This window comes from Melanotaenia boesemani, chromosome 19 (genome assembly GCF_017639745.1).
Source record: "Melanotaenia boesemani isolate fMelBoe1 chromosome 19, fMelBoe1.pri, whole genome shotgun sequence".
NCBI lineage: Eukaryota > Metazoa > Chordata > Actinopteri > Atheriniformes > Melanotaeniidae > Melanotaenia > Melanotaenia boesemani.
Window position 1 is genome coordinate 4,173,716 of NC_055700.1, and position 20,950 is coordinate 4,194,665.

The 20,950-nt window shown below is 38.0% G+C and overlaps 1 protein-coding gene across 2 annotated transcripts; it reads left to right on the forward strand.

Moving 5' to 3' along the window:
- The first annotated feature begins 10,790 nt into the window (after window positions 1–10,790).
- LOC121629568 (drebrin-like protein A) lies at window positions 10,791–20,289 on the forward strand. 2 transcript variants are annotated; one of them, XM_041969208.1, is made up of 15 exons: window positions 10,791–11,049; window positions 11,138–11,193; window positions 12,967–13,079; window positions 14,743–14,817; window positions 14,925–15,068; window positions 16,778–16,855; window positions 16,961–17,112; window positions 17,181–17,235; window positions 17,492–17,557; window positions 17,798–17,909; window positions 17,982–18,200; window positions 18,465–18,524; window positions 18,748–18,842; window positions 19,340–19,409; window positions 20,012–20,289. In XM_041969208.1, exons 1-15 carry the CDS (start codon window positions 10,967–10,969, stop codon window positions 20,146–20,148), a joined length of 1,515 nt encoding a protein of 504 aa, XP_041825142.1. In that variant the 5' UTR covers window positions 10,791–10,966; the 3' UTR covers window positions 20,149–20,289. The 2 variants fall into 2 exon arrangements, with proteins under 2 accessions (XP_041825142.1, XP_041825141.1); XM_041969207.1 differs by having other exon boundaries at window positions 10,792–11,049; window positions 18,745–18,842.
- Window positions 20,290–20,950: the final 661 nt, after the last annotated feature.

The window sequence follows — 20,950 nt, forward strand, 5'->3', positions numbered from 1 at the left end:
TTAGACACTGTTTGAAGCGAGTAACGGCCTTGGAACAACTTGGAGGTGCGTCACATGACCTAGTTGTTCTCACTCAATAGGACTGGACTTTGAATATAAATGAGGGTTTGTTTATCCGAATCACAACAAGTTTGGGCGTATTTGGGATATATTTTTAGCACAGTTATTGTGAAATTCAAGTTCATGTTAAAAAAACAAAATAGTTGTAGTTTGGCTGATCAATGGGGACCCATGGCATATATCTCCCCAAGAAACAGAGACATATTCAGCTTTTGCCCTGATCTTTAGTATGAGGGGATTATAGCAATGTTTACAGTAAATAAATTCCTATATTATACATTTTAGTGCTAAAAAAATAAGATAAAGCAACTTTCAAATTTTCAACAGGTTTTAATTTGACCTCTCAGTTTCAGCCACACAGTTCACAGCTGATTCTCATGTGGGGGTTAACATCAAACTCAACAAATTGCGCATGATGTCTCAGGGCAAGTTGCACATCATCAGGCTTTGTCTTCTGCCCATGTCTGCAACCTGCTAAGCTGAAGAGGCACAGTTAGTTACGAGAAGCGTGAATTTCCCTGCTGGAGCACGAAGAATACATGAAAATACTCATTACTGTTCCTACTTGCAACTCAATTGTGGGCCCCCCATGGTGAACAGCCTGGTGGCAATGAGGCTGCATTACCTCGCACCCCTCCCTCTGTGTCTTTGTTTGTTTTCTTCTCCTTCTCAACGTTCTCCTACTCTCTCTTTGTTCAGCTTGGCCTCCCACTGGTTACATCTATTAATGAGATTACAGTTTGCTGCCAGATATGGTTTATTGTCTTTTATCAACTTTATGTGGAAACATGAGAAGAGAATCGTTCTCAAGCTACTCTTAAAATGTGGATTGACTTAACATTAAATTAATAATTAATACATTTATTTTTCCTTTTTTTATATGAGATTTGAACTAAAATAAGTGGCTTTAAAAACATGACAGTTATTAAGTTAAATCTGGTTGTTTTCTAAGCCTAATTTCAGATGTTGAGGCCTGTAAAACATGTGAGAATGCTTTTATTCATGTCTCCCAATTACTCAGCTTCATTTTTAATTAAGGGAACCAAGACTTACTTTAAACTTGAATGAAAGAAAAATAGCAGGTTTCTGTTGTGAAAAGATACTATTAAATACAAGGCAGCCAATGTCAGAAGCACAACTCATGTTTTTCATTTTCTTTCCTGGAAGTCAGCTCCACCTTCCTTATGGCATCAAGAAGCAAGAGAGTCAGCTTGGTCCTAATGTATGTGTACGATCTTGTAATGGGCTAATTTGATACAGTGAGCATCTTATCAAACAGAAACATCCTGCACTGAAACCACGCTCAGGTTACTGGAATGGAACTTTTAAACAGGTTTTGCCTGTTGGGGTTTGAGTTCTTGGCCCTTAATGTTAGTTTGGTGGCAAAAAACACAACTTGTGTTTTCGTTACAAGGACAGGCTCACATTTTTCAAGTTTAACTCGATCCACATAAAAACAGCATTATGGTAGTATTTGTATGGCATGACACCTTTTTTTTGTAGTTTTAACTGCGATCATTTAAACATAGAACTTGGAGTATCTCATAATGTTCATTTTAATACATTATGCTTTTGGCTTTTTTAATGATGCATTTGCACTTATGATTACTTAAGACCAAAATAATGTCACCAGTGTTATAAAAAGCAATGTAAGGTATCCATTATTTTACTACATCGACTTTATCCAGTTCAGGATAATGAAGAGCTGGCGGCTGTCTTAACGATCATTTCAAAGCCACAAAAAGAAATGGGAATCAGACACATTTCTTTTTCAAGTAAAAATAAATGAATAAATAACAATAATCTTTGCGATGGAATGGCAGCCTGTCCAGGTTGTATCCTGTCTCTCACCTGCTAACTGCTGGGATAGGCTCCCGCTTCCCGATGACCCTGAATTGGACTAAGTGGTATACAAAACTGAATATAAACTAAACTGGGTAATGTCAACAGAAGGTGGCAGTATGGCCTATTGTGCTTGTCATTAAGTAGGACAAATGAACCCCCCCCCCCCCCCCCCCCCCAAAATGAGCTCTCCAAGTTTCTCCTTCTCATCTTCTTTCATCCCATCTTCTGCTTTCTCACCAGCTGTAGCTTCTCACCGCCCAGCACCAATAGCTGACTTCATCTTGTTGGAGCCTGCATCGTGCTACTGAACCTCACGAATCATGTCTTTAAACTGCTCACACATAGTGTCTGATGACCTCTGATAAAAACAAATCCATTTTGTGGCTTTTGTCAGTGACCTTCGAAATCGATGTGCCAATTTAGACTAAAAGTCGTGCAGTATGAACTTGGTTTTACACCTCAGGCCCTGTATTAGCTTAAGAAAAACTGTTGAGTATGAGGACTGTTTTGTCTTCCATCACCTACACTAGAAGACATGTTATCAGGGAATGTTTAAGAATGAACATGTAAAACCATTTCAGAAGTCTTATTCAGAAGTTAAAACTTTCCTTAAATCAAAGTACATTTACTGACTGTAACAACAAACTGGGCTCACTGGGCTTCGTTATGAATGTGTTTCCACCATTGGCAACAACCCTTGTGAAATAACAGTGGTCTGCATATCATTTCTTAGAGATTATCTTTACTTTCTCTTTATGTCTGGCTCCTTGCTGCTGTCAGATTGACAGGGCCACATATTCATCTTTCCGCTCACACCGTCTTCGATTTTTGTCCATTAAACACTCAAACTCAGCTTCCTTGGAAACAAAGAAGGGATTTCCTCCCCATATCAACTCACACCCAAGAACACACACAGACAAAACGTGTGTTTTTGTCTAAATCGTGAGCTGCGCACTTGGGGTCACCACAGGTCCTTTGGTAGGAGGTGGATTTGGTGGTTATGGCTGAATGGAGGTATGCAGCAGCCACCCCCTCCACAGCTTCCCTCTCCCCCTTGGGGTAGAGGATCTTCACAGTTTGGAGCTGAGCCAAAGACTGAACCCTTTCTGTAATCCCATCCTGCCGATACACACAGCTGCTTGTGTGTGTGCAGCACCACAGTACAATGGTTGTTTCAGTGTCTCGCCATAGTTTATATCTTCCCTTTTTTTTTTTTCCCATATTTCCCCTCTAGCAGACCGGTCACATCTCAATCTGTCAAACGGGGCTGCAGAGGCCCGTCAGACATGTAATGGACTTTTTGAGCAGCACAGGCCAAACTTTTCAAATCAACCCCAAACACACTCACAGGTTTTAGGTCCATAACCCTCTTTTCCTGTTCGTAATGGGGGGAATGAAACTGGAGACTTAGGGCGTAGTCATGAATCCAGATGTGCTAATTCTCTGCTGTGCTCACTTCATACTCGTTTGCTGACAAGAACACAAAGAAAAGTGCTGAAGCTGCTGCAAACTACTATCAATTTATTGTCTGTGGTTTAACTACAAATGAAATCAGATGATTTTAATAAACTCAGTAACAAGTAAGTCGTCATAAATCGACTTGTTGCATATGAGGCTGTGTAAACGTGGACTCAAGGTTTTTCCTTTAATTGACTAACTACTCCTAAAAGAAAAGCCATTGGACTGTTTCGCTCACATAACTGAAACTGAACCACAGCCACAGACCAGATGATGAAACTCAGCTTCAGAGCTCAGTTGTTTGTGTTTTGTTTGTGTGAGTATGAATGTGTTTATACAACTATTACAGAAACAGAGAGGAAATGGGAAACTTAAATCCAAACTCTTATATCACTCACACAACCTTCACCACTCCAGATGGGGACAGATAATCATTTAGTCAACTTTTTCTAAAAGCTAAAATGTTTTTCTTTGTCTTTTTTTTTTTTTTTTTTTTTGTTTCTGGACTTCACCTTTTGCCCTGGGATACCACACTGAGCAGAACTGCTGCAGACAACATGCTCTGCTCTGAATGAAATTGCTCTGCAATGAGGTCATGGACAGCTGTAGTGAAAGGTTATTACTGGAGGAAGACAGCTGCTCAGCAAGCACCTGGGGCTCAGTTTTGACATCCCCAAAGTGTCCTCCTCTAACACAGAGTTTGTTTTACTTTTCCAGCTTCTCTGCAGATTTTCAGGATTATAGATCCTCTAAACAAATCGACAGAGACGAAAGCTGATATCAGATGGTTCTGCAAAAGGTTGGGTTTTGTCCCATGATGACTGTAAACTGGTCAGGGTCATGGAAAGACCTCGGTTATGGCAAATAAACTTTTAAATGCACCAGCTGAGAGTTTCAGTTTGTTGTTTAGTTGTCAAGCTGCAACCTTACTGTTCTGGTTCATTCTCAGCGCCTTTGTTTGCAGCTGCAGATGTTTTGAAAATGAAACCTTTAGAAAAAAAAGGATTTTTGCTGGTGAACTGGATGGGCATTAAGCAGCTTTGTCTCAGACCAAAATTCAAGCTAAAAGCATGAGTTTGCACCATCAGGCAGGAGGCCAGTCATGGAAGTCGTGGTACTGGTTTTCAGCCCAGGAGTTTTAGATTTAGATAAATTAAACATTAGGCTTAAATTTAAACAAGTTTAGCTTTTTCTCTTAAGTTCAAAAAAGTGTGGTGGTTTCCATAGATTACTCATATTTTAAGCAATAAATATTTTTATAAATTTTTAGGCTAGTTGTAAAACTATCTTCTATGGCAGAAGCCATTCTTTTTAAAACTGAGTTTGCTTCCCAAATTTTCTATGATTTAATTGAATCCATTTGACTTGACCTGTGAGAATGTGCCTGTGATGCTGTAATTTATTAGTCTAATTTCTTAAACAATTAAAGAATTTCAGTCACTTAATTTCTATAATTCTTTAATAATTCTTAAAACTGAAAAGAAGAGAAAAAAGAACAAACTAAAACTGGCTCGAGCATCATGCTTAAATCAAGTTGTTAAAGAGGCAAAGAAAGGCAGAAAATGAATAAAAATATACAGAGTTCTGCAAGATTCTCCAATGACCAGATAAACTGGGGGTGTGGTGTGCGAGGGTGTCACGATTGGGTATAAAAGTAGCATCTACCAGAGTCTTAGTCTTCCCAAGCAAGGATGAGCCATGGCTCACCACTTTGTACCAAATTCCACCAGAGAATCATCAGTAAGTTAATATATATATATATTTCAAAGAAAAAAATGTAAATTACTTTGTATTTTCAGCATCTACACACCAGAGTATCCACTGTTAGATGGTTGTAACTCTTTGAGCCCATTTATGCTCGACATAAATACACAGATGGATGGAAAGTTTTGTCCGTCTTCTGCATCACTGACACACGTAATTTGGTCCGTTTTTAAGGAGCTTAGCTATCCCAGAAGACAGAGTAATACCACTGTAAATCGCGGGGGCAGTGCTGAGTAGAATAGCTGACATGCAACCAGCGAAAGAAACAAACCAGAGAGGAACAGGAAAGGAACTAAAAAGCAGAAGAATAAAGACGAGGACAACAAGTAGAAATTGTCCAAGCTTTTATAGAAAGAAAGGTGTGTTGGGCGGTTGGAAAAAACTTTATAGTGAAGCATTACCTATATTACTATTACCTTACTGCCAAATGGTGTCTGAAACTGATGTTGGCCTGTGGTAGTGAACTCCAAACCATGGCAACACAAAAGACACATGGAAGTATGAGGACGGCGATGTATGACAACGTTTGAAACGGGCATCGCTATTAACGTACGTAAGGGTGCATAAATGGGCCTTTAGGTCTTTGGGCAGCACTGCAGGAGAAAACATCACATCACCATGGTTTATCAAAGCTTAGTTTTAGCTTGGGAAACCATTTTCACAGTACATTTGTCCACAAATGCAACCTGAAACTGTTTTTCACAAGACAGAAGCCATTTGTCTACACTCTGCAGAAACAGCACAAGTTCATCTCTGCTGGACAGCGTGACAGCAGACACATGTTCTGTGGTCAGAAGAGTCCACATTTTTTGGGAAAAACTTATGTCTGCTTCTTGATGCTAATGATGGGAAAAACCCTCCAGGCAGTTATCAAAAGAAGCTGCAAAATGCAGGGTATGAGATAGTGAAGGGGAGTATCAGTGCTCATAGCATGGATGTATGTGTGGAGGTGCCACTGATGCAGTGGATGCTGGAAGTTTGGAGGGAGACATATGCTATCATCAGGGGAGGTCCATGGTTATTTGAGCAGGACAATGTCAGCGCTCATTCTGCATGACTTTAAACAGCGTGGCTTCATACATTAAAAGTCTCATTAAAAGGAAGCTGATGGAACGCAACGGGAAACATGACCAACTTTTTCTGTGTTGCTGCATCAAATTTCACATTTGTTTCAGTTTTCAAAATCATGTCTTTGATCTTGTGTTTTTTAATAAAGGATTTAAAACAAATTACACAATGATTTTAATCTTTTGTGCTTTTATTATAATTTTCCAACTTTTCTGGAAAAGAGGTTTAAATTTTCATTTTTTTTTTATCTGAAACTAGATGAATAATCAAATCAGCTGACTTAAGGAAACTCTACACATCAGAGGTGTTAAGCCAGTTTTATTACATTAATGTAATTACACACTCACACACACCCACAAAAACACACACCTACAGAGTGTGTGGGTGGCAGGCAAACGATTGATAGACTTGAGCTCAAGAGCAAATTGTCCCCTGGGGCTATAAGTTTCCTCCCCCCAACCATCCATTCGCCTTCTTTTGCTCCTACTACACCAACCCCCACTTTAACTAACCCCCCTCCACGCTGTTCTTCCTTATCTGTTCAGGTTGTCAGACAGTTTTCCTCACACCTCTGCTCCTCTTCAGCCTCAGGTGGTTTAACGAGTCAGACTGGGATTTTACAGAAGGCGTGACCCAGGACTGCAGAATGTGAAAACAACATTTTCCTCAAAAATACAAGAAAACACCCATCAATCATCCACTGGCTATGCAACAACTTTCCTCTTTCCATCATAATCTTTTCCTCGTAGAAACAGTCAAAGTACTGAGTTCATCTCTTTCTGATGTTTAAATAGTAAGTTTACTTACTTACATTCACAAATTTCTATTTCTGTTTTTATTACTATTTTGCACATCACACACATCGGTACATTTTAAAAAACATAAGTGTTACAAAGTACTTGGTTAAGGTTATGAAAATATCAAGGTTTGCCTTTTCCTGGATTACTGGCACACAAACCGTGTCGGTGGAGCTGAGTGTCACAGAAAAGGACAGAATTTGTGTTCATAACCACAAGTTTTTCAGGATACTTCACATTTTGCTGTGACATCTGGCGAGGTATTATCACCTCTTTTCATATTCATTTATTATATATAAATTTTTTTTAAAAAGTTAAAGAAATGATTCTGTAGGAAAAGAAAGTTTTAGTTTCTCCTTAAAGTGAACTTATTACGTTTAACAAGTCACATTTCTGAAACACAAACCATGAAGCTTTTTAATCTGGAAACGGTTTGCTTGATTAAATTGACAATCAGGTAGGGACACTGCGCCCAAAACCACTACTACTAGTCAGTTCCAGTGGCCTGATCAGCTACCGTCCACCACTCTGCATAATCCCCACTTAAATTTAACATTCAAAAAGGCTCTTTCACTGGGAAAGATAACAAAGCCACAAAAAGAAACATTAGGACAAGCACAGAAAAAAGAAAAACTTTCATAAACTTTGGAAGAAAAAAGCTGTTTTGGATTGTTGTTGGGCCAAAAACTGAAGAATAAGTGTAACAAGGAACATATTCAAGTATTTCAACACCAAATTTGATTTTAAGGAGACTATAAAATGAGGGGAGGAGACATCCTGATGGAGGTCTTCTTACTGCCTTGAATTGCTTCATTTGCAGCATGTGTGAGTTTATCAGGCGGCTTCAGGCTACACTCAGCTCACTTAATGAGCAACAGCCCTCCATTATGCAACCTGTGACCCTGCACATATCTGCAGGCAGGAGAAATGTGAATCAGAAAGAAAAAACACAGGGAAGTTCCTGCTTTATTTTTTTTATAAAACATGTGACCACTGCTGGAACCTTAATCCACATGAAACACTTTAATGTACTTGTGGATTTTTTTTTTTTTACAATTCATATAAAGTATCTGGGAACTCTGGTTCCTTCTAATGCAATTTACACCATTGTGCCTGAGGAAACTACCAATATGGGTGGAGTTCCTAATCCTCTGCAGGGAAGGGACTTTGGAGGTAGAGCTGAAGCACAGCAGAGAGGGAGGGGGAGGATCCCATCTTCATAAAGTCATCAAGATCCCCTGTACATTTCTGTAATTAACTTTCACTGTTTTGCTTTGCTAATAATATGATTTGAACATTTAAGATGAAGACAAAGATGAAGGTCTGAAATAAGTTCCAAAAAGAAAATTTCTGCAGTTACCCGGGCAACCTCTGAGCTTTTGGGTGTCTTTTTGCTTATCCTAGCAAGACGATGAAGATGCTATCACATCTCTGCAGCATCTGACTGATGGACAGATTTTTATTTTTATTAATTAATTTATTGAATAAACACAAATATATGAATTTGAGAAATGAGTTTTAATTGCTTTCATGCCATACTGTAAAAGTCTCAGATTAAATTATTTAAATTTGTGATATTTTTTAAGTTCTTTCATGTCATCTCATGAAAATGGATTTTTTCCAGCAATGAGATCAACTCAGTAATTAATCACATTTGATTTATCTCAGTACATCTTTCAGTTTTGACATCCCTGATGGACTGTTTTCCCATTTTTAATTTTTTTTTAGTTGTATTGTCAAGATGAACAAGCACTGACATTATTTGATACTTGGATAACTTTCTTCTCCCAATTCCCAGAACCTGCAGTTCTACACTTTAAGTCCGACTTTCCGTGATATCTTTTCAACTGGATGTATCTGGTGCAGAATTTTAGATAAAATTTATTTGATTTTATTGTCATTACAAAAACATAAAAGTCCACTGGAGTCAAACTGGAGGTCAGTTGCTTTCACCTCTGAGCAACTCCCCAAAGAAAAACAACCTATTTGTTTTTATTTGAGTCACTCTTGATAATGTCATCATCTTCAGTGAATATTCCACTACTGAATGCATTTCATTACTGGTGTTTGAATACCTGAACATCTGACATACTGGTACTACAAAGTTTTACAATTTTCTTACATTCAACACATCCTGTAAAGCAATAACAAATCTGACATGTTCGTAAACTTACACATAAAAAAAATAAAAAGCTTCCTCCTGTTTTTCTTCAGGAAAAATACTCTGGTGAGAAGTTATTTTAGAAAATTACTGAATATGTTTAGATGGCTGTTTTGCATTTTTAGAATCAGATCTAAGAGCCACAGGTGACTGGTTTAGATCTGTCTACCACTGCTCAACATATAAAAACAAATTATTCCACTGTGGTTTACATTTCCAGTATTATTCCGCCCCCTAGTGGTCAAACATGCTTCCATGCACTCAAACTTTCAACAGACTCCACCTTAAATCAGGGGTGTCAAACCTATGGCCCTGGGGTCAGAACCGGCTCGCAGGATGAATTTGGTGAAATTTTTAGGACATTTTTAATAAAAGTAATTACAATTTCTAATTTGTCCTTGTGGTGTTGCTTTTTTTATGTTTATATCTAAAACATTTACAAGGCAAGGGGATAACTTGTTAAATCTTTTATATCTTTCTTATTTAATAGATCTCTTTGTTTGTATTATGAGGTGAGTCAGCTCAGATGGTAAAGATTACTACATAGATGTGGAAGTATATGGGTTTGTACCAAAACAAAACAAAAGAAAACAAACAAACAAACAAAACAATCAAACAACAACAACAAAAAGAAAACAGGGCTTGATGAGTTACTCTTATCATGATGTGAAATGTTCTATTGTTCAGTTCCAGATACCTGTGATAAAATGTTTTGTGATTTTGTTGATCCATTGTGTTTGTAAGAATAAATGGTAAACTGGGGCAAAATGTTGAAACTGCATTTAATTTTTAAGAATCTTTTAGACTGTTTTCTTAAAGGGTGGGTCTTTAAATGCAAACATTTTCATCCTATAACTTTATTTCTTTTGAATAAGACAAAGGGAACATTTTTGAGTTTTGTTATTTACAGATCATGATTATTTTACTGATCCGGCTCACTTGAGATCAAATTGTGCTGTATTTAGCCTTAAATTAAATTTAGTTTGACACCCCTGCCTTGAATAATCCCAAATTCCCATCTTCTTTGAACTCAGTGGGACCATCATTCACCTGCAGACTCTGCAGCTGCATCACATGATCTGGCCTCTACAACCAACCACCAGCTGAGATGATGTGGGATGAGTTTGAGCATGGAGAGCAACACATGGAAGATGCATTTGATTTCTGTTTACTTATAATTCCTCATGTCTTTCTGACATCTTCAGCTTTGTTCTGCACAGTCAGGGATGTCCAGTTCTGGTCCTCAAGGTTCACCGTTCTGCAGGTTTTAAACGTTTGTCTGCTTCTGCACACCTAATTAGAAAATGAATCAGGATTTAAAAATCCCTGCCTTAAATGAAATGTTGTGTCCAAACTTGTTTCTTGGGCAGCTTCTTCCGCCTTTGTGCACGACAGTCACAAACAGTCACACCCTCCTTGCTGCCATCCAGCGCACACGGTCAGAAACACACTCACCTTCTTTAATTAAACCAATTTGATTTACATGTTGGTTTATGCTGACTTCACATTAAAAGGACACTTAAAATTAAAATCAATTTCATTTCTTGGTTGTTGGCTAATGAAGGTGTGGAAGAGGAAGGAAGGGGAGTATCTACTGTAAGAATGTGGTTCTTCAGGTTTGGATCCTCTGACCTGACTGGTTAGAGGAACAAAAATCTACTCTGGAAATCACAATAAACACGAAGCTGTCTTCTCTCAAACTGTGGAAGTTTTTCTACAAAACTCAACTTTTATTCGCCCTTTCTCTTCTTTCTGAGGCTGTTGGATTTCCTGGCAGCCTGTTTGGACTGTGAGTGAAGAAACCCGGACAAAGATGGCTGTAAACCTGAGTAAAAATGGTGCTGCACTGATGGCTGCCTATGAAGAAGTGGTGAATGTCAAGTCAGATACAAACTGGTGAGCTGTTTTTCATGTAGCGGGAAAGACATTTCACCGTCTTATTAGCTTAAATTTAGTAATCTGTCAAATCTGTTTGTGTTTTCAGGGCTCTGTTTACCTATGAAGGCAACAGTAATGATCTTAAACTGGCAGATAAAGGAGGTAAAACTGACGACATACTTTGAGATGATGAACATCTTCCTACTTCTGGTACTCTCTTCTAGAAGTTACTGATTTTTATAGAGTTAAGACCCGCACATGAAATCATTTTATATGCTATGTTGTACAGGCAAACTAAATGTGCTCAAATGTAAGATAAATGAATAGGATGATGGCGGCCTCTCCAGCCTCATATGAGAATCCAACAGAACATCGTTGGGATGTGGGAGAACAGGGGGCATGTGAAGCTGATAAATGTAATCAACATGGAGGAAAATCTCAGAGAAGAGTTTCCATCATCTTCATCAGGAGCTGAGAGCAAACAGACCTAGTGTCAGTTTTTACTTTTAAATCTTACAGGTGTGATAATTTGATTGGAAATCAGGGTTTTTTTTTCACTGCATATCAACCTTTATTTATCTAAAGCTTCACAACAGATGATCAAACTCTGCCCAGTCATCAGCTTAGCTTCAGGAAATCTACAGAGACTCCATGAATGACTAACATGCAATACAACTTGTTTGTATGTTTTATTTATTTTATTCAAATATTCAACAAACCCTGTTGAGAAGTTTTCTAAAACGCAACCAAAGCTTGAGTATCTAACTTTAGTTTGAATCAAACAGACACAAAATCCAAAGACATTTTGAGTGACTATAAAACACATGAACAAATGTTGAGTTTGATGCAGCAACACACTCAGTAAAAGCTGGATCGTCATGTTTCACGTTGCATTCCATTAGCTTCCTTTAAATGAGACTTTATACTGGTTTGGGAAGTGAGGATACTGATTGTTGCAGTTTGTCAGAGGAGTATGTGTTTAAACCAAGATAAAGGGTGACCACAGGCAGCCCAGTCAAACACACACACACACAAACACACACTCTGTGTAAAGCCACACAGTTGGAAGTTATACAGAATGAAGGCTGACATGTTTAAATAATCACTGACCTCGTGGGAAGAACTTCTTAGTCAGTAGTACTTTCAGACATATGAAGTCATCCATGTCCGTAACACTGATGCATCTCACAGATGCAGCTTTTACAGCTGTATCTGATAACAGCCTGGATGCTCTTTCCTATGACACATAGAACCAGATATTTTTATCAAAAGCAGCAGAAACATGGACACATCTGATCACAGAAGCCGTGTCCGCTGTCTGTCCATCTGAGATGAGCTGGTGTAAAGAGAGCTCATCACACAAATATGATATATGGCTTTCTTCTTCATGAAACCACGTTGGCATAACAGTTTCGGCTGCAGTGCTGCCTGAGGGCTTGAAAGTCATCATGACCCTCCAACAGGGGTTTGTGTCCTTGGTCTAACTTCCTGAATCTTTTCATAATTTCCTGCTCTGTAGATGCCAACAGACCAAAGCTCTTTTCAATCTTGCTTTGAGATGTAGAGTTTTTTTTTCTAGTTTTTGTTACATGTTAGAAAACTTTTCAGCTCCTTTTCTGGAAGTGTGTGGTTCATTTCAGGAGAGGAGGATTTTATCTGCTTTGGTGTGAAGTTTGTGCTTCACCAGGCTTTTTCAAATGTCAGCAAAAGGCAGTACTTTTTGTGGCACTGTGTCATGCTTTATATTTGTCCGTGCACAAAAACACTTAACAGAAATGAATTTGGCTGAAAGAAAGATGTCATCAGTAAACAATAGCAGGTCTGGGGATTCAGTGCAATGAAGAGACAAGAGGTAAAAGATTTTCAACATTAAAAGGGTTCAGCTGAAAATGAATGATCTGACACATCTGTGTTTGTGCTTGTATGTGTGTGCAGCTGGTGGTTTAGAGGAGATGGTGGAGGAACTAAACAGTGGGAAGGTGATGTATGCCTTCTGTCAAGTCCAGAACCCCAACTCTGGCCTGCCTAAAAATGTCCTCATAAACTGGGTGAGATGTCTTCTGCTTTAATGAGTGAATTAGTGCTTTTTTTTATATATGTTTTTATATTGCTTAGAAGAATAAAGATTTATATTTTGTGTAAAAGCCAAGAATGATTTGGAATTTTGTCTTTTAGGCTTTAATATGCTGTTGAGATCTGTATTTGTCTAAGTGTGTGTTATCATAGATCTGTGGTTTGTTGGAATGAATGAATGTTTGGAGGATTCCAGGAACGGTAACCAGCACTCATGCTGGCGGTAGCTGGGATTCTTCTTCAAACTGTCATGGGTCGAGGAAGAAGTGAACCCAAATGCAGGACTCAAAGGCAGGAAGCAGACAGACTGTAGGAACAAAGATTTAATTAAATGAACAGACCTTAAGACAAACACACGGGGAACACGACATGAAGACTAAAATGAACCGGCAAGAAGAAAAGGAAACCAAGGGGTATATATACACAGATAGACCAACAAAGAACAGTTGAAATGAATTAGCAGATAAAACCAGGCACACCGATGACAAGAAGCAGAAAGTAAAACAGAATACACAAGGGAAAGAACTACAAACTAAGACAAGGAAAAACCTAACATGAACAGACTACCAAACTGAAACCTGCAGCTCATGACATGTTGCATGTCAGGTTTATCATGTTTGCTTTAATTTTCTTGAGATGCATCCAGCAATGAACAGAGGTTCCCTTGTAGGTTTAATAGGGTCATAACAAAGACAAAACATCCCAGCAGCTGTAAGTATTATAGGAGCAGAGATTTCACAGTAACTGAGGAACTGAAGACGTTTGAAACCACAAGATTCTCAATTGAGATACAGAATGAATAAATTTGAAGATATTTGTCCAGGAGTCAGGTTACTATTTTTATATTTTTAATTTTCTTTGAGATGATGGTCTGTCAGAAATGCACAGATAACCACTATATGAAATGTTTCCTCTGCACAAAAAAAGTGTGAAATAATGAGATATTCCTGGAGAAATCCAAACACAGCAGCTAGCTAGCTAGCATCACTAGCTAACATGACCTGTATGAAACACGGTGATGGCAGCATCATGATGTGAGACTGCTTGTAAGCAGCAGAGACAGGGACGCTGGAAAGAACTAAGCTGAGGATGAATGGGTGTTACGAAGGATTGTCATTCAATTTGAAGGTGCCTGGCTCAATTCCCAACTTCAAGTTCATGGTGTATGTAAGTGTCCTTAGGTGAACCTTACGTTGCTCCGCACTATGTAAGATAAAATGCAGACCTGAGTCTAGGGTTCACCACAAAGACTCTATTTTTTACTGTCCTCAACTTAAACCCAACAGAACACCTCTGAAAATGAAAGTTGCTTTGGTCCAGCATAACCAATCCTGAGAAAAGCTGCAGGAAACTATGTGAAAGAATTGGCTGCATTCACACTGAATGCCTGTACAAGATGAGACTAGAAGCTGTAACTGCTGCCAGAAAGACATGTTCAAGTCAATAAGAAACTTCTGCTTATTGTTTATAAAAGATGGACAAAAACTTATCAAATCATCTTCACTTACAACTAAATTGTGTAAACTGATGGAGAAAACATTTTAAACAAGAGTAAAGAGGTCTGAGTCCTTATTAGTGGTTATAATTGTATGTGTGCTACCTTCCAAGTGTGTTTATGGTCTGTGTATGTGCATGCAGACTGGTGAAGGTGTGAAGGACTCTCGGAAAGGAATATGTGCCAACCACGTGAGCTCAATTGCAAATTTCTTGAAGGTAAGTTGGTAAATAAAGCTGCACAATTCAATGGTTTTATACTAGCTGTGAGTCCAGTGACAGTACAGCAGGAGATATGTTTAACTCTGACATGTGTGTAATCCCAGGGAGCTCATGTGACAATAAATGCCCGCACAGAGGACGACGTGGAGCCGGAGACCATCTTAGATAAAGTATCCAAAGCATCAGGAGCCAACTATAATTTCCACAAACAAACACAACAATATACAGACACACCCAGAGGACCAGTGGTAAGAAGACACACCGATCAGTGTTTACTGTTAATACAAAACAGATTTTACTTTGTACAAAAACATATAGCAAAGGCACACAACAGAACATGAAATATTCAGGAAAACTTTACTGATCCCCATCCATCAGCATCCATCCTCAAAGCAATTTCAGAAATAGTAAAAAGACTGTTTCATCATATTTATGAAACCACAAACGTCAGATTCAGAGGTTGGAAGAGTTCAAGGATCGAACTAAAAACCCGACTATCAAGTTAAACAGATTGTCAAGGGACAAAAATCAAATAACAGCTTTCAGATCTCCTGACTTTAAAATAACTTAATTCAAGAATTCAGTCGTTGTGTCCTTGAGACACACAACACAGACAACAAACCACCTGGTTAAGAAGTATCTGCTTAGGGTCAGGAAAACTTCCTGATTTGTGTTATAATAAGAAATGTTATAAAATACCACATTAACCCTTTGAGCCCTGTGCCCATGTTTTAGACCTCTGCTCGAGAATGACATACTCATAATGAAATGAGTTTACCTCTTTAACCACAAGGTTTATTTAAACACTGAGTCCCAGTAAAAGTAACACCTGTGAGATTTGCTAAGATGTGTAAATACCAGTAGGCACATAGCACAAATAAATAACGTTTCAGGCTTGCCTAATAAAAAAACAACCACTTTCAAAATGAAAATGAATTTCCTTTTGGAAGAATGCAGTCTGATGCTGACGCTTGTCTTATCTCTTTCTCTGTTCCTCCCCTCTTCCTCCATTAATATTTTCTTGAGTTTCTTTCATAAAGTCACTGTGTGTGTTAAAAATGGCCAGAGCTTTGATATCCAGTTGCTAGCGTGGGACGTGGTACATAAAGTGAAATTCAGCTGTAATGTAATGCAGCGTCCTGGAAGCAAAATTTGTGAAGTGGAGTTTCTCAGGCTCAGGATGCTGCAAGGAAATGATCGCTCCAGGAATGTAGATAAAATAAGTCACTTTGGCCTCAAAACAAGTCAGAAAAACTTGTTTTTAAAGTCAGAAAGTTACACACTGCTGTTTTAAAATTGTAAGTTGGAGGGTTTCTGTTACTCAACTTATTAAGTTCTGCTTTAGTTTAGCAGCTTTGCAGTCACATTAATGATGATAAAATTGGCCTTTTTAAGTTTATAATTCCAATTTAATTACAATGTTAACATCAGAGGGGGATAAAAAGCATTCAAGACTGCATATTCTCCAATTAAAGTTGGATCCAAGACAACATATAGATTTAACCACTTGTAAGTGGTCCTGGTCCACTTCGGATGAAACAAATCCATAGCTTTAATAAGTAAAATAGCATATCCAATTTTTGGTTATTTTACTATTTTAATGAATATGATCCTGATATTTGCTACACTTTAATGAATTATTGTCTTGCCAGTGGCCTACCTTTCTACTAGGGTTTGTTGAATTTGGCCTTGTAGTTTCTGTTTAAAACAAATGACGATGTTCACATACAAAACAAACTATCAATCCAAACACGTCTTCCTTGGCATGAGTAAGAAGAGAGAAAGTGAGATGATAAATAAACATGGAGAGTGAAATATCTGATAAATACATCCCTAAGACAAAATAATGTCTCTTGATCTTGAATAACTTGTGATTTCACACATCAGATGAAGATCAGAAGAGGACAGAATATGTGTTGGCTCATTAAGTCCAGCTTCTCCTTTGCTCATACAACAGGGTTCTGTGTATCGCAAAGTCAACGCAGTGGAGGAAATTCAACAAACCAAGAAAGACGACTTCTGGGTCCAGACTCAGGTTTCCAAACACCTCACATTCATAACTCCATCAGCTGTACAAACCAAACCATCCAAAGCACCTGCACGGGCTGTTTGGTGTTAACGTGACACGTCTGTTCTTCAGAGGGATGAAGAAGTGCGCCGACAGGAGGAGAGCAAGCGAGCTGAGCAGGAGAGGCAAAAGCTGGAAAAGGAGAGGAAGGAGGCAGAGGCGAAACAGGCAAAGGAGAGGGAGATGAGAGAGAAGGAAAGAGCTCGGCAGATTGATCAGGAACGGTGAGTCAAACTGAAACAAATATGCAGACAAGGAATCCAAAGCACTCATGTGTGCTTTGTGTTTGCAGGATTCTTCAGAAGAAGAAGGAGGAAGAAGAGAGAGAAAGGGAGCAACAGCGACTGGTGAGAATATAAACAGGAAATTAGGCCCTTTTCTTAAAATCTATATGTGATTTATTTATTCCGCCTGGTTTGTTGCTTAATAATGTGATGATTGTGTCTCTGGTTTTCAGCTCAGTTGTTTCTAAGCTACTTTAGTCTATTTAATCTTAAACTTTAGTCCTTCTCTCTTCCAAAGAGACAGTATTTAATGTCATGTATGTCTATTTTAGAAGGATATTTTATTGCAAACAGAGATATTATCATTTTACTGTTTTAGAACCAGGAAAAAAATCAAACAAAGACGACAGGAATCAACTCTGCTGCATCTGTGATCAAAGCTAATGTGAGTATGTTTGATTACCAGGATATTCACATATTGCACTGGAAATAAAAGACAAACAGGTTATATAATAAATAGAACTTATTAGAAAAAATGTTTTATATTAAATGGGGAATATCTTTTACCAGAGACTACGTGTCAGGATATCCTGTCGTGTGCTGCTTCTGTTTTTAATTAAACCTGTCCTTTTTCTTTATGGAAATGTGGTTTCAACTTCCTGTAATCCTTCAATTTCATTCACAGGAAGCCAAGTCATTGATTTCTCAGAGGTCTTTTAACCCCAGAGATCTATTCAAACAGAAGGAGCAAAGCTTTCAGCCTAACAACACACCATCTCCTGCTGCATCCAAACCTGGTGAACAAATCAACTAACCAGATAAACAACATGCCATAACGCAAGCGGCTCATGTTCATGTTTCCCCCTCAGGGAAGCTGCAAAGTCCATTTTTGTCCCAGAAGTCCTTTGAGAAAGAAGCTTCGGTGCAACCTCAGAGGCCACCATCTCCTGCTCCGGTTAAGCTCCCGACTCCTTCCCTGATCCCCATTTCTCCAGTCACATCTGTCTCACCTGTGTGGCCTGAATCACCTGCTGCAGCTGGCTCACCAACACCACCTGAGACCACAGGTTCCCCTCTTAATTATCCAGGTCAGACATACTCTGAACCCTCTGAGCTGCTATCATTCAGGTATTAGTCATTAGTTATTAAGATCCAGCTGCAGTGAATACATCGGTCTCTGCAGAGCGTTGGGATAAAATATGTAATTTACAGCAGACAAACACATGTTTACAACAGGCTCAAACATATGGTGTGAGTTTTGCAGAAAAACACGAGAAACGTTTTACTGAGTATGTAAAACCTGTGGTGTAGTTTGTAATTCATGTCTTCTCTTCTCATTTTCATGTACACAGAAGCTGATTATCCTGAGGGAGAGGAGTGGTCAGATGAGTTTGATGATGATGCAGATGAAGGTAATATCAATAAAGTTTTTATTTGGCTGATCAGTAAGAAAAACTTGCCAAGAAAACAATTCTGTCACACATGAAGTATAATTAAAGTTTACTTACAACAACACTGCATACACTATAACAGTCCCTGTCATCGTGCTGGTGGTAGAAAAGCCAGCAGTGATGAAACAGCTGAAAATCTCACTTTTCTACATCCTGAAGTTGTCATGTCAATAATCCACAGCAGAAACTCCAGTTCAGGATCTTTACATGGCACCAGAACCGGTAGAGACCAGTGAGGATCAGGATCTCTATGCAAATGTTTATGAGCCTCCATCAGAGGTGAGTCCACATTGTCCAAGAGTCAGGACCTCAACACACCCATCTCCACCATCAAAGACCAAAAACATGCTTTCTATCTTATTAAATACTATACAGTTTTTATATCTGAAAGGTTTAATTTTACAGGCTGATCTTGTGTAATCCTTTATCAGGGTGAAAGTGGGCAAATACAAAGATATGACAACAGATAAAATATTATTTATTAACTCCTTTTGACTTGTAGAGCCAACAAGATTAAATAATATACCTGTAAGAGGAATTATTTACATTTTTGCATCTACAACATTTCATCCTCTTTGTTCATCTCTTTTTGTGTCCACAATCAATGTTTTTTTGCACCTTTTACATCTATCTTACATCTTCACTTAATTCCTTTTCTCTTGCCCTCATTTTTCCACCCTGGATGTCCATATAATATACTGATAATTTCACTGGGACTTAATAAGACCTATAAAGTTCGGATTCAATGAAATATTGTGATTGTTTCTGAATATCAGGGTGAGGACAATCACGTGAAGGACAGTGGACATGGCCTCCGTGCCAGAGCAATCTATGACTACCAGGCTGGTATGTGTACACACGGTGTACTTATTTGGTTGGTAAAGAGACATGTATTATTCTGTTACTAGCTCTGTTTTTAATGTATATACATATACACACAAAGAAGGTAAATGCAACCTTAACGCGTGACATATTACACAGTGACATGATTTACTGGACAAAAACTGAGACAAAATAAAGAAGCAGTGTGTGAAAAGATAAGTCCATCTTTGCAGCTTCCATACAAATTAACAAAGTAAGCTTCTTCATAAAAGCAGAGGTTTTGTTAGTTTGCTGATCTGCAACATTCAGGTGTGTGTTAACAAAACACCAAGGAGGAAAGACTTTAGCAATGATCTCAGAATCAGTTGTTGCTGCCTATCAGTCTGGGAAAGGTTATAAGACGGTTTCCAAACAATTTTGATTCTGTAATTCTACAGTGAAAAAGATTATTCACAAATGGAGCATATTCAAGACAGCTCCCAGTTTTTAATAGTATTTAGTTACTATTATGTGGAACTGATTTAATTTGTTTATCTTTATTCTATTCTGAACAGTTTGTAGATTTTATTCTTATGATGTTGGTAACATTTGTTTTTTAACTTCTGATTATTATCTGTCTTACACAGCTGACGACTCTGAGATTACGTTTAACCCTGATGACATTTTAACTGACATAGAGATGCTGGATGAAGGCTGGTGGAGAGGTTTTGGACCCGATGGACACTACGGCATGTTTCCCGCTAATTATGTGGAGCTTCTCTAGTTCAGTATTTCTCTTACATACAATACAACACTTTATCAGCTTGTTTGTCATTGACATTTTTTTATAATGTCTAATACTTTGTCAATCAATAACAAACAGTCATTCTTTATGTGTTGCTGTGAAATTTTTATAAAATATAAATTGTCATCTGTGTCTTTATTCTTTATCACCCAAACATTTAGTCACAAAAATTAGTAGATAGCCTGCACCTTTGGCGTTACTGTATTCATATTTATATTTATATTTATTTTAATTTTAATTTTAATTTTAATTTTAATTTTAATTTTAATTTTAATTTTAATTTTAATTTTTATATTTATATTTATATTTATATTTATATTTATATTTATATAATACGGGTCGAAAGCCGTTGACGTTTTTGAGGACTTCTGCTTGTGACGTCATTTTCATGCGACTAGCCAAAACCATCAAGAAGCCGGGGGAAGAAATGACTGTAAGGTTACTGCTCATATGCTTCGTACTTTGCATAGACCCGCTGCATGGCGACAGGAGGTGAGGACGGAACCGAGACCGATACACTACAACCGAATTGTGGCTGGAATATTAGCTAAAAGGACGGATTATCTGCGGTAAGGACAGATAACGGAACGCATCCTGTCCCTCTGAATATTTTCCTCATTAGGACAGACTTCACTTATTAATTTTATTATATGTTATATTTCTATAAAATATTTTGAAATGTCTATAGACGTAAAACTCTATTTAATTAATAAAGATTGAATAATCTTCAAATCGCCAAGTTAATAACCGCAAATTATTTGCAAATTATGAACAGGATAAT

Bases quoted from the DNA above. Each gene is read 5' to 3' on its own strand.
- LOC121629568 (XM_041969207.1), top strand. From the start codon at position 10,967: ATGGCTGTAAACCTGAGTAAAAATGGTGCTGCACTGATGGCTGCCTAT. The intron at 13,080-14,742 runs GTGAGATGTCTT...ATGTGCATGCAG, and splicing joins AAAATGTCCTCATAAACTGG to ACTGGTGAAGGTGTGAAGGA. The intron at 15,069-16,777 runs GTAAGAAGACAC...CTCATACAACAG, and splicing joins ACACACCCAGAGGACCAGTG to GGTTCTGTGTATCGCAAAGT.